Source organism: Dendrobium catenatum, unplaced genomic scaffold (assembly GCF_001605985.2).
Source record: "Dendrobium catenatum unplaced genomic scaffold, ASM160598v2 fragScaff_scaffold_156, whole genome shotgun sequence".
Classification (NCBI taxonomy): Eukaryota; Viridiplantae; Streptophyta; class Magnoliopsida; order Asparagales; family Orchidaceae; genus Dendrobium; species Dendrobium catenatum.
The window spans coordinates 1360871-1375565 of NW_021318618.1; the positions used below are offsets into that span (position 1 = coordinate 1360871).

General features: G+C 34.3%; 1 protein-coding gene across 2 annotated transcripts; it reads right to left on the reverse strand.

The window, feature by feature from the left end:
- Positions 1–7479: 7479 nt before the first annotated feature.
- On the reverse strand, positions 7480–13470 carry LOC110091956 (TPR repeat-containing thioredoxin TTL1). 2 transcript variants are annotated; one of them, XM_028691721.1, is made up of 7 exons: positions 12235–13470; positions 11579–11774; positions 11292–11476; positions 10879–11212; positions 10580–10784; positions 8090–8196; positions 7480–7870 (listed from the first exon to the last, which is right to left on the reverse strand). In XM_028691721.1, the coding sequence occupies exons 1-7, from the start codon at positions 13074–13076 to the stop codon at positions 7835–7837; spliced, it is 1905 nt and encodes a 634-aa protein (XP_028547554.1). In that variant the 5' UTR covers positions 13077–13470; the 3' UTR covers positions 7480–7834. The 2 variants fall into 2 exon arrangements, with proteins under 2 accessions (XP_028547554.1, XP_020671929.1); XM_020816270.2 differs by having other exon boundaries at positions 7481–7987.
- Positions 13471–14695: the final 1225 nt, after the last annotated feature.

Below are 14695 nucleotides of genomic sequence, written 5' to 3' on the forward strand. Positions count from 1 at the left end.
AAATGTTTAGAAAAAATAATTTTGTTTAACTAAAGAAAGTTCGAAGACATATAAAAGGCAATCCTAATTTATGTAATATTTATAACCATTAATTAATATTAATATAAGATAAGGTATTATTCAAGTGTGATATGTTTTTAGTATATTGAATTTATCATTTTGAAGAAATATGCTATATTAGTGATATAACTGTTGAAAATGGATAAATGCATTGGGATTATGATAGATTGGTCCAGCCGGCCCAACACTAGGGCTAGCTCCTAGTATATTCCAGGCGGTGCAGGAAGCAATCGGCAAGCCTTTTGGGCCCACGCATTGATGGCAAATTCAAATAGGAGGAAGGTGATTTAAGAGTGAAAATATTCAGGGAGGGGTTGTTTAATAATTATTCTTTTATTTGTATTATCTAAATAGGGGAGAAGGGATTAGGGTTAAGGTTAGGGGAGAAGGTGATTTATGAATTTTCTCTTAGGTGTTTGGGCTTGAGCCGCAGGCTAGGGATTGGGAGAGCCAGATCTTCCTCTCGAATTGAAGATCCATTGTAGCTTGTTTGTTTTCTTCTTCGTTTGTATCAATTATCAATTTCTCTAATATTTTGCCTAGAAATTCATCTCAAAATCCTGCTCCAACCTTGCTAAAATTCCAAATTTCATCCAAGATTTCTTCGATTTTTGCATTTGTTTCCTATCATATTATCAAGTGATAAGTGATTTAAAAGGCAAATATAATAAAATAACATTATTGTTAGGTTAGTAATGATGATGTGTGGATATGTTTATTTACTAGTAAAAATATGTTGATAGTTAAATTGAGAATGATGAAAATGACAATGAATGCGAGGCAAATTAGAAAGAAAATCAGATATGAAAAATATCATACTTTTATATTAAAATTGTCACAGATAATCAAATTCAGCCTGATAAAAATGAAAATGATAAGATGAATGTGGGGAAAATTAAATTAAATAGATAGGCATTGTTAACATAGATTTGATCATTTAGCTAGCATGAATGAACACTAAGTATTCATGAAATCATTCTCAAATAGTTGGGCTAAATTTCATGAGCGCATTGCAAAGATTGTTAGTTAAGTGTTAAAATTGATTGTGTTGATCATTCGGATTGTATTGTTAACTCGGACCACAATTCAACTTGTTGAGCTTGCTGAGGGTTGTAGGTGGTCCTCACCCTGCTTGAATTTTTTTTTTTTTTTCGTATAACACCTCGGCGCTGCATAATTTGGTGGAAAAATATAGAAAAATACCTGCACTTCTTCTTTCTATGATATTATTACGAGCTTTGTGATTGTCCTCTCGATCGTCTTGGCCAAAAGGATGGGCCTCGGCTAAATTTATGGCCTTCTAAAAGCTTTCTTTTTGGTTTCTTCATAAAGTTTCCATTTTTGGAGATGTGGCCGCCATGCGTCACTACAAGGAAAATGACAATTACCGGCGATTTTTTCCGGCGGTTAGGATTACTTTTCCGGCGGTTTCGAAAACTATGCGTGAGATAATTTGATCGAGTTAAGAAAATACTACCTAATTGTCTTGAAGGAAGATGATGCTGCTTCTATTAAGGAGGTCGAGGAAGTCAATGAAGTCCCTATCTGGGAAGGAGGACATGTGATGCCAGCGATCGCACAATCAACCTGGAGATGAGAAACAACAAACGAGCAATAGAACAGTAACGAGACACTGAACTCCAGTGCTCGGTTTTCTCTATTTCAAAAGGATAGTAAAATTCAACATGCCACATTCTTAGTTTAATTCCCCTATATAAGACTACTCAAAAGAGAATACTAAAATAAAGGTAAACAGGGATTGGCTGGATAAAAGTAATGCTGTACTATATAACTAAAAGTAGCAAATGGAATAAGGGAGCGTATCAGGCCGTTAGTAGTGGCGTTGGAGTGAGCCGCAGGTTCTCTCTATGGTAAGCCAATGCATCAACATGCATGTTGAGTAGAGGCACAACATTAGACCATCTCCAGATCGCACGCCAAATTCACCTATGGAGTTCGAATGGAGTTCACCTATGCCAAAAAAAATTCCTGTGGGATTTGCTGAAGAAGTGCGCAAAAGAGAAGAAAAGCTCGTCAAAGATGGTTTGCTTCACATGAAGCACTTGAAAGGAGAAGAAATGGCGTTCAATTAAAGAAGAATGACTGCATTTTAAAATTTAGCTGTATTTTGAAATGAAAAATGAGTTTTTCGGTTGGAGATGCCCTTAAATTCCTACGCCAAATTACTTAATCTATTTTTTTTAATATCACCATGCACAAGTTGTTTTAGTTTATTCTGTGTAGTGGTCTATCCTAATAGTGTACTGTATATTAAAAAAAATCACCAATTGACCGCATTTGTTGCTTTCATTTCTAAAATTTAGTTTAAGAAAATATCAAATGTATGAACATATTTTTTCCATAATATATTTTCAATTCATTTATCAAAAGGTGTAAGTGCACAAATCTTATGGATGTGCATTTACTCTTCTTGATAGATTAATTGAAAATGTTATAAAAAAATGTTACATGTGACATTTCTAATTGTAAAAAAGAGAATAAATAAAATGCTATAAAAATAAAATATTATATATGTTATTTCTAATTGTAAAATAGAGAATAAATAACACAATCTCTTAAAAAATTCAATTTTATTTGCATTATTTCCTATTTGTGTTTTGTACCTCTGTGCTCCCAAATGTCTAAATTCATTCTCTATCATATCTTTTTTTTTTTTTAATACAAAATGCAAGAATCTATCTTTTTTATGCTTGTGAAACCTATTAGAAATACATGCTAAGGCTGTAAACTCTCTCAAGCGAAGGTTACTTATGATTTTTGGCTTACCATGATTTTTGACTTACTGATACTAAGGGCATAATCAATATCAATGTCCTCAAACCACAAATGTTCTATACTTATCTTTTAGGTTTCTTAATTTCTCTTCTTATTAGGAGAATGATATGATCAAGCTTTCCATTATCATTATTAGAATTTTAACATTCTCAATCAATCATTGTATAATGTTTATCAAAGAGTGAGATTTGATATCTATTAGTCATTGATGTTTGATCCCTATCTCCATTGTCATAAGTATCCCTCCTATTAGGAGAACAGCTAAATTGATTGCCAACTATCACTTGATCACTTCTAAAACTCTCCATAGGCCTACATACCATGCTTTTCTTTCTAGTTTAAGTATCTCGCCTTCTATAAAGAATAAAAATTCAAATCAATCACACTTGCTACACTTGATGGCGGAATCAAGATTGATCTTCGCAATTTTGGTGGGAGATTAGATCCTGATAAATTTGTGAATTTTTTGCATACGGTCGAAAGAGTTTTGATTTTAAGTTGGGTGTGATTGATATCTATAACTCTTTTTTTAGTATTTAGGTAAGCCGAACGTGGATTGTGTGAGAATATTTCTTCAATTGCTGAGCTATGGTTCAATCCGCATTACATCTATATATCTTAAGGGGGAGTATTGGTTATTATTGAAATTGCTTACAAAGAATTACTTATGAAATTGCTTACAAAGAATAATCAAAATAAGTCATCTTAGAGTATGGTTTTGTTGATGATAGTTTTAATCGATGAGAACTTTGTTGAAATTAGAAGAAAAAAAATTAACAAATGAAAAAATGTTTAGAAAAAATAATTTTGTTTAACTAAAGAAAGTTCGAAGACATATAAAAGGCAATCCTAATTTATGTAATATTTATAACCATTAATTAATATTAATATAAGATAAGGTATTATTCAAGTGTGATATGTTTTTAGAATCTTGAATTTATCATTTTGAAGAAATATGCTATATTAGTGATATAACTGTTGAAAATGGATAAATGCATTGGGATTATGATAGATTGGTCCAGCCGGCCCAATACTAGGGCTAGCTCCTAGTATATTCCAGGCGGTGCAGGAAGCAATCGGCCCGCCTTGTGGGCCCACGCATTGATGGCAAATTCAAATAGGAGGAAGGTGATTTAAGAGTGAAAATATTCAGGGAGTGGTTGTTTAATAATTATTCTTTTATTTGTATTATCTAAATAGGGGAGAAGGGATTAGGGTTAAGGTTAGGGGAGAAGGTGATTTATGAATTTTCTCTTAGGTGTTTGGGCTCGTTGTTGAGCTCGCTAAGAGCTGTAGGTGGTCCTCACCCTGCTTGAATTTTTTTTCGTATAACACCTCGGCGCTGCATAATTTGGTGGAAAAATATAGAAAAATAGAGTGTTGTGGGGCTACAAACCTCGACGATGCTAGGGAGTGTTGTGGAGCTCCAAATTGGACGCTGTTGGGTAGCCTAAAATCAGAGAGTGAGAGTATCGCTCTCTGATTTTAATATGTCATACATGATGCACATATCCTTAAAAATTGAAAAAAATAATTCAGTATCCAACACACAAGCTACGGCTTACCTGAAAATATCAGTGACATGACATATTAAATAAATGATTTAAAAAAAAGTTAATTTGAATAATAATAATAATAATAATAAATGATGGACATGTGTACGAATACATATGTTATAATTTTAGTGAAATAGTGATGAGAAGAATGAAAGAATTGAAAAGTTAAAAGGTCAATAAGAGTGTTTTTATTTTTAGAAGAGAATTAAAATTTCCTTAACAATTGATTTTGTTTAAAATGTGTTAGTTATTTATTTATTTTGTATAATAATAAAATTTATTGTTATATATATAAGAATGGGTGTCAGAACGGGTCAATAGGTCGGGTTCATATCCAAATGGATTGACCCTAATATGACCCAGTTTTGCAAATGGTAAAGTCCAACTCGGACCAAACCCACGTGGCTTACTGGGTTGAATCAACAAGACCCGCGAACTCAATTTTGCATGCGGAGACTAGCACATGTAGGGCTCATTGCTCGCTCATCATTAGGGCTGTGTGGTACTGAGCCCTAGCATGTTGCAGAGGGCAGGAAGGGGATCACCCAAGTCACAGACTATAAACTCAAGCAGTCAAGCGCATCACCGGATGGTCTAGACGCGGACCTGAGCATCCGTGAGGGACACCGGACGCAGACCCGAGGGACGTGGACCCGACCCGATTTTAGAAATGGGTTGGAACTTCAAACCCAAACTTGACCAGTATGGAAAACATGTCTTTTATGCTTAATTAATTTATGCAATTATATTATCATATTTTTATTTTTTTAAAATAGATATTATTGGCATGTACAATGAATATTCTTGTCATACACTTGTAACATATTTTTAATAATAAATGTGTTTTGTATCCATTATAAATAAAGTGATTGCTATTAAATTTTTTTTAATATGATATTGTAGCATAAGATAACTTCTTCCATAAAGCAATTGAAAGTCTAAGAAATATCAATTCTTTTAGTACTCATTTTAGAAAACATATTTTTAGAAAATAATGATTTTTTTTTAATCTAGTATAGAATATAATTAGATATTATTTACTTTAAATTTTTATTTGAGATTATTTTCTTACCATTTTTAATACAATTTTTTAAAAAAATTGATAAAAATTAGCATTCAAAAGTTACACCAAATGAAACCTATATCTTATAAATTTGTTTTTAAAAAAATTTAATTCTTTAATCAAATAAAATATATGTAATATTCATAAATATTCAAATGAGACAAATTATCTCAATTATTTGACTTGTTGGGTGATGAATTGATCAATACTATTTATTATTGTAGGGTACATTACTGTAGATATTGTCACGTGAGAGTGGATGAGGTAAATTTTAGGTTTAATTATATATATTTTTTTAATCTTGTAATAAATTAATCTTTTTCTCATAAAAAATAGAGGCCATCAAGAATATTAAAATTATGTCATTGATAGTATTTTTCACTAACCAATGACCCATGAAGTCCCACTGCTTGCGTGGGCTCATTCGGGCCCAAAATTCTGACCCAAATGAAGCCTTAATCAGACATCAATACTATTAGGGGTCATTTTAGCTAATTAATATCCTCTATTACAATAATATAACAAGTAACAAACCCCAATATCTAGAGTTCGATAAATTTATAGTTTTAGGCAACAAAACTCTAAAAATACACATAAAAAGCAAACAATATTAAACTAAGGCTTCATTTGGAACGACTTTTTTATTGCTTTTTAAAACAGAATTTTGATTTAGTATTAAAACTATATTTTAAGAAACAATAAAAAAATCGCCCCAAGCGAAGCCTAATCGAAGAGTCATCCTAGAGTTGTATATTAGGAAACTATACATATTCTTCTAAGCACTAGAGGGACAATCATGTCAATAGAAATCAGCCTTCCAAGCCCATTCGCCATTGACGCTATCACAACACTATCAAGCTCCCACTAACATAACTAAAACCCTTAGGACTCGAAAGAGATCTTAGCTTGCGATCATCATCACCTTAAAGGACTCTCCCTTTGCATCTAAGGCTAAACTAGAATCTCTAGAGACTCATCTTTAAGTTTAAAGAACTTGCTCGCACAAAACTAATCCTTCATAACCTTTTCCAAAGGACTCGCCAAATACACTAACTGGCAGAGCTCTGCATTGGGTATCCATACCCACACCCACCCATGTACCAATGGGTATGGGTGGGTATGGGTGGGTCAATGGCCTTGTGGATGGGTATTCAACAACGAAGGATAAATCGATTTATATTGCTAATCACCATATATCTTATATTATGGCAATCCTCACTACATAATGTGCAACACTTAACCACGCTACGATTACAATAAATTTTGATATGCATCTTGAAAGTTTGCAATAAGAGCAAAAGGATATAAGCCTCAAGGCCATTAATTTGTGGCAAACTGCATTCAAATAATATGGAAAGTGAATGGGTATATGTGGGTATGTCACCCCGAAAGTCACCATGGATAGGCATGGGTGGGCTAAACCTGTCCGAATAAAGCATGGTTACCCATCCAGGATCTCATATAGGGCTTTGCTAACTAGTGAAAACTCACCTAGTAGATTCACTCTAAGACCGATAGATATATTGAAGATACAAAGTTATTTAATAACCTGCCAACTGATTTCATGTGTCATGTATAATCTTAAACGAGTCGTTACCAATATTTCATATGTATGTTTTTTTAATATATATAATCTTCTCTGTAGCCCTCCAAGCTATATAAATGAGTGGAGAGGAGGCATATTTGAGATCTTTTTGTTACTTCATGGGCCTTTTGACTTACAAGATCTGTCTGATCTCTCTCTCTCGGAAATTTATTATGTCTGGTGTCTGGATTCGTCCGCACACCAATCCAGACGCGCCATGTCACCCAAATACACGAGGGTCTAGTGTATTTGGATGACGTTACGCGTCTGAATTGAGTGTCCAGACATCCGGTCACCGGACGTAATAATTTGCCCCCTCTCTCTCTCTCATCCAGATCTATCAAATTTCTCTATTTCTCACCTAAAAAATTGCTTTCCAGTAAAATCAGTTATCATCACAAATAAATTCGGATTCAATTTATATAGAATGTGTCATAAATCTGACCATTTTGAACAATGAGTTGACCATCATAACATTGCTCTAACGAAAAAAAAACCGCACATTAACGCTAATAATTCCAAATTGCTTGGACATTTATAATGGAATGTATATAAATAAAAAAAATAAAAACAGCCTTGGTAATGAGGTAGGTATAAAAATGGAAATAAAGAACAGAAATAGGTAAATGAAAAATGGAGAAAGGGTTTGGTAAATGATAACCAGTTTCTTTCTCATCTGTAAGGCAGGCTGCAATTGGAGCTCGTAATTTCATTTGTAAACATTGAAGAATGAACATCAAAGCCATAGACATAAGAAGCAGAAGCTTCAATTAGCTACAGACAGTAAAGTCTCACTGATTCCTCCAACACCTGCTGGTTTGGGCAAATCAAATATTTCATCTTAACGCCATCCTTATATATTTTCAAAGTAGGAACAGTAATCACATTCTCTGATTTGCAAACAGCTGGGCTCTTATTGATGTCGACCTTTAATTCCAGTAAAGTATAAATTATATTCAAAAGTGGAATGGAGAGTATATATTCTATATATAATCAGGTTAAAAATTAAGAATTTGTGCTGAAACTTACCTTGAGAAACTTCACTGATGGAAATCTTCTGCTCAGTATGTCAAGAAATGGAGAAATCCGTAGGCAATGATGATCCAATGCAGCCATGAAGAGCACGACTAAAGCGCCTGAAGAAATCAAGTTTTGGTCAGGGATTAATAAAACATGCAGGCTCAACTGGTTTTACATGGTACTAATCGAGCCTTTGATCCAGTTTAATATTTGGAAAGAAAATGCTAGATTAGAAGGAAAAATAATAATGAGCTACTGGCCAGCATAAAATCAATAAACCCACTCAATCAGTATTTGAAACAATGAGATCGATTTTATTCTTCTAGGCCTTTACAAATTCAGTTTCCAAGTCTGAGATCAATTTTATTCCTCTACAAGTTAAAACTTTTGTGCTAAAAAATAGCTTTAAGAAGCGGTAAGAAAGCCGTCCCAAAAAAAGCAATATTTTTTCCAAAATATATGTTCTCCTATACAAGAATTTCCCTAGTACATCTCAGCCCTCAAGCTTGAACATATATATTTGTTATGGCTTCAACTTATCACATAAACCACAAAATGAGGACTTTGAGATTTGGTAACATAAGCATCACTCGTTTTGAATTGGAAAAATTTGTGGCCGCCTTCCTGTAAAGTATAACATCTTGAATAAAATAGCAATCAAATATAACGTGTTGTCCTTTCATGAACAATGAAAGCTTGGTAATGCATATAGGGACATAATTGTCACGATACAAAAAGCAGGCTTAATTACTAGAAAATTGAATTATTCCAATAAAATTTTGATCACATCATGTCAAATGTGAAATAAGTCATAGCTCGATATTTTGATTTTGACAATGTGAAGGAAACTTTCAACCAGTGGATCTTATAAATCCTAAAATCTTTCTATGGAGTTAGGCTATGCCATTATATCATATTGATGTAGTCAAGAGTTATCATTTTAAGGTTTTTTATTTTCTACTTGTGTTTCTAGCTTTTTTTTTTCTCCGGTAAAGTCACCTTTGTCTGTTGAACCTTCATTTTCCCTGCTGACCCATCGGGTTTTCCAGCTATCTCTCAGTTTCCCTGATGTCTGCTCATTTTCTCTGTTGTCTTCTCGTATATATTTTGTTGTTTGGTCTTCCCTAAGTGTTGTTGGCTTTCCATATGCTGTTGTTTTTCACCATGTTGTTGTCCTGCTGTTGGCTGCTCGTTTTCCCTGTTGTGGCTGTTTAGTTTCCTCTTTGTTGATTCCTATGCAAGAGGCTTTAAATGTGGGCTGTTTTGATGGCACATTTATGTGATTTATTACATGCTATTCTCTCTTATTTCTCCTATAAAATTGGGCTAATTTCCTTTCTGAAAAAAGAGAGACTTTGAAGAATTTTGGAATGTTATCATTCAAAACCTGCGGGTTTTTTCTAGCTTGCGAGCTATCTTCTTCTCCCTATCCTTCTTACATTTCGTCACAGACTTCTATCTATTCTTATCTCCACAGTTCTCATTCCACCTGTATCTTTCTTTCCAAAACTTTGATTAGTTGTAAGATATTGTTGTGTCCTATTTTAATTGAAAGTTAAAGTGTTATTGTGTCATGTTTTACTGTAAGTTGTAAATAATAGTTATGTCATGTTTAATGTGAGTTTGAAGTGGTGTGTTGTTATATTCTATCGATGTTTGTTTAAATTATTTTAAAATGAATTTTGTAATTTGCATTCCTAGAACCAAGATTGTTTTTAGGTTGCATCACATATGCTCTCTCTGGCAGGAGTTTTATTTTGGGTTGAAGATTTCGATTTGAATTTCACAAAAAATGACCCGACTTGACTAAAATCAACCAAATCCATTTCCTTTCCTGAATAGCTTAAAAATCTCAACGCAATTAAACTCTTGAATCAATTTGACCAAACACAAAAATCAATATAATCTGTGTTGACCCAATACAATGGACAAGATTACTAAATTTCTAAAAGTCAAGTAAAAAAAATAACCAAAAAATGCTATTGAATATCACCCTCAAAGGTAAAAGATGAATTCACTCTTAAAATAGGTTGAATTAAGGTTAAGTTGAAATCTTACAAAAAATGACCCATTTTTTAAGGTTTTATGAGCATCTGAGAAAGCAATTACTAGATGAGATCACTTAAAATAATAGTTAATAACTAAAAATCAATGAAATAAGCTTTTGGTTAATAACTAGCCTAACTTGCAAAAAATTACAACCATTTACCGTTCTAAGAGATAAATGGTAAAGTTGGTTAGTTTTGTCTACCAATGATGAAGTATCGAAAAAACGGCTTCAGCCAATGACTACAACACTAGTAGAAAAAAAAATTTGCATTGGAAATAAATCAAGAAAAGTTAAAAAAGTTGCTGATGGACATTGAAATAACACCAGCACAAAAATTTTATTGCATTGGAAATAAATTTATCAGGCTGTTGGTAAACATTTATCAAATCTTCAAGCAGAGAAAGGACGATTTTCATACGTAATTTTCTAAATCAAGATATTAATCTCACCATGGAAAGATATGGCATTCTTGAACTGTTCTAGTCCAGTAATCAGCTCAACTTCACCGCCAAATGTCATATTAGATACACCATTTCTACAAGATGTTTTCAATGCTAATTGTGCATGGAAAAGAGATTCTGCAACCTCACTATCTCTTGGAAGCTCCATCCTCAAAACCTCATAATCTTTCACAGATTCAGCCCAGCGCTCAAGCTACCAAACAGGAAAAGTTGAAAATGTGTCAATTCAAGCATCCCACAGACCAAATACAAACCATTATGGGAAACAAATTTAGTTCGTGATTCACCTTACCGTTGGAGGCTGCGCGTCGTAGAAGAGCCTTGGTGTGATGGGGATAAATCTTGAGGGCTTCATTGCAGTCCTTGATGGACTTCTCCCATTGCCCAAGCTTTGACAAGCATGCCGCTCTATTGCAGTATAGGGTGGGATTGAAGGGATCATACTTAAGCCCTTCCCCATAAGCAAAACAGGCTTCTTCAAACTTTCCAGCATTGAAGAGCTCATTCCCGCGGGTACGAGCTCTTGCAACTGATCTCACCTTGTTCAAAGTCATTGTTATTTCAAAATTTTGAGGATCAATTTGCCTAGCTTTCTCAGCTGAAGCAACTGCATTATCATATCTGTAAAGCACCAATCTCTCATTCTTAAAACACTCATAACTTCATAAAACGTGGAAAACATACCTCAAATAAAACTCACCTTCCTAGTGCCATTTCAACTTGTGCATTAACCATGTGGGTATAGGAATTGGAAAGAATACCAAATAACTTAGCTTGAGACGAGGGGGGTGAAGAAATCTCAAGCTTTAATGCTTGTGAAATAGTTGAATCAGCCTCTTCAAGATCGTGAAGCCAGAGGCTGGCTTCTGCTTTTGCTGTCATAAGCTAGAAATTCCAGAACCGGTAAGAGAACCATTTGATATACTAAATGTACAAAACACGACAAGATATTATAAAGAATCCATTTATGAAAGCTTTTAATCTTACCAAAGAAGAAGAGTCAGCTCCAGCTGCTATAGCAGCATTGCTTTCTCTTAATACAATCTTCCAATCTCCAATTTTTCTAGCATCTGCGCATCTTCTCACGTGCATATCCACTGCCTTCAACTTTTGCAGCTCAAGAGGATCTGGCTGCAGACCAGGCCAAAACAGGTGTTTTCCGGCACTCTCAACCTGACCAAATCTAGAATATAGAAAAAAATATACTTCAACGGCTAGTAAAAATCACATTTACAGACATATATGTTTCAGAATTCATGCAGATGAGATAAATGAGCAATGATCATTATTTTAACAGTGAAATGGGCATAGAAAGGTGAACTAAATGAAGAAAAAGAATTCAAAAGCATATAAACATTTCAGTTTTTGTTAAGATCACTGAAAATTACACAACTGGAGCAAAAGGAGAAGCCAACATATATCAATCAAGGGAGTTTCAAAAGACTTTAAGACATAGAAGCTCGGCCTTAGAAGCTGCTCATCCACATCAATTCATGTTACGCCCATTTCTCTATCATTCAAATATCATTACATATCAAGCACCAAATCAATCAATCCAATAACTTCCAATCTTTACAAGAACAACAGAACTGAAAAATCTGGCCTTTTTTTCCTGAATTTCAACCCAGCAACACAAAACTCACCTGATATGAAGCGATGCCAACCTGTGGTGCGCTCTCACAAAAGAAGGCTCCAGCTTCACAGCCTCGTCACAGCTCTTCAAAGCCTCGCCAAGTCTTCCTAACCCAATCAAAGCTGCCGCTCGATTGCTTCTGCAAGCAGCGCTCTCCGGGAAAATCACTATCGCCCGATCATAAAGCCTCAGCGCCTCTTCAAACCGCCCTCTTCTGTACAATTCATTCCCAGCCCTCCTCACCTCCTCAGGATCCGTACTCACCATCGCCCTCCTCATCACGGGATCCAAACCACTCCCAGCCGCCGCCTCACCGGCCGGCGTGGAAGTACCACAACCACCGCTTCCTCCGCGCATAATGCTCCCATGCCCATAATTCCTCGCCCCCTCCCCAAGCACATCGCTCCTCGCCGCCGCGCTTCGGCTCATTATACCGGACCTCCCGATCTTCCCCGACGGGCAGATGTTACCTGCGGGAAGCACATTGGTCGCTGGCGAGCTCACCGGGCTGCTTTCTCCTCTAGCGCCAACGTAGATAAGCGGCTCAGACCCGGATCTCCGGTGCCCAGGCCTGCTGCTTCTAACACCCGAACCGATCTTCGATGTCTCCGCGCTGACCATGTGCTCGCCTGAGCGAGTTCTCCGGCCAGCGATGCCGCTGGCTATACATCCGGAGGAGCTCGAGCTTGTACTGGCACTGGGCCGGGTACGGAGAGGGGATAAAGAGGTATTAAGCGCGTGGAAGTCATTGCAATCGGATTTATTGCTTTCTAGGGTTAGAGCAGAGCGCAATCTCTCCGCCATCGAATCTAACCCCGCCGGAGCTTTTCGGGTCTCTCCGAACAGAGACATTTCCACAAACAACTTGAAGGTACTCAGAAAAATCGAGATCTTTTGCTGCGCTGCCTATAGAAGGAAACGAAGAGCTGAAGAGTGCATTAACAGGTGGAAGACAAAGAGGTAAAGAGGTAAGATGGAGAGACAATGATCTCGCGGATCGCGAGCAGGAAGCAAGGAATCAAAGATGGTGAATTTGGATTTCTGCTATAGATCTGAGAAAGAAGAGACGAGTAGAGAGAGAAGAGTAGGAGAAACCAAGCAAAGGAGGAGTCTTGAAGGTTTCTCCTTCCTCTCCGCTCTTCTTTCTCTACTCTCTTAGTTGCTGTGTATGGAAGAAGGTGGCCATTTTTAAGCGTAATAGCTTCCTGCAATTAGCATGATTTGTCTCTCCTTTAGGTTCGTTTGAGTATCTTTTTTAGTAAATCACCCATTTTGTGTTCATAAAAATTTTGTTTTTTCATCTTTTCAAGTTTTTTTTTACATTTATTTAAAAAGCATAGTAAAAAATAAAATAAAAATAATACATTTATCTCAAATGAAAGAATTATTTTGTTTTTTTTGGACTGTAATAATATTTTGATTTGGCAATTAATTTTCTATGCTTTAGAAAAAATTCTAATTAGAAAGTATTTTTTATAATTAGATTTATTAATATGGGAGAGCTATAAAATTTTTTTATCAACTTGAAAAAATTATATACTTATGATACTCTTTATAATATTTTAAAAAAATATTTTTCACATAATAATTTTACATTCATCTTCATAAAAAATTACAAACATCTCAAAAAAAAAAAAAATCTCACTTAATTTCTCCTCAACTCCTTTCATCTTTTTTATCTCAAATTTTGATTATAATTTCCTCCCTAAAAACAAACTAATTTTCCCTTACAGTCTTGCAATTTTTTAATAATTTTTATGAAAATTGTTACTAATCTTGTTTATTAATTTATTTATGCTAAGAAAGTAATAAATAATTATAATAATTTTGAAGACATAAATAAAAATGTTAAAGATATTTTATATGAAATATGCATGTCACGTGCCATGATAAAAATAGCTCATAGCAATGACTAAGGAGCTCCTAATATTTATATATATTTTTTATTTTTATTATCATTAATTTATCACTTAAATAATGCCACATTATCCAACAAATAAAAAAATAACATAAATATTTTATGTAACTAAAAATCTATTTATTTTTCTTCTCTCATGTTTTAGTGCTACCATAGTCTTCTTTTATTTTTTTAGTAAATGTCATAAAAAATCATCACTTGAGGTTTGTTCTTTACTACTATATTATTTTATAAAATTAATTGTAAATTTGTTATGGGGAAAATAATTATATATTACAATAATCACAAAGCTAATATTATAGATTTTAGGTTTAGTTTGGGACAACTCTCTTTCTGTTTTCTAAAACGATTTTTTAGTACAAAAATTTTTAATTAAAAAAATTTTTGTAAGTAAAATATAATTTAGAAAAAAATTAAGAAAACTATCCCAAATGAAGTGTATAGCTTTGATTGGGACAACTTTTGTACTGCTTCCTAAATTGACTTTTTATTATAAAATTTTTTAATTCAAAATTTTTTTTTACTAGAAAGCGGTTTTAGAAATCAACAAAAA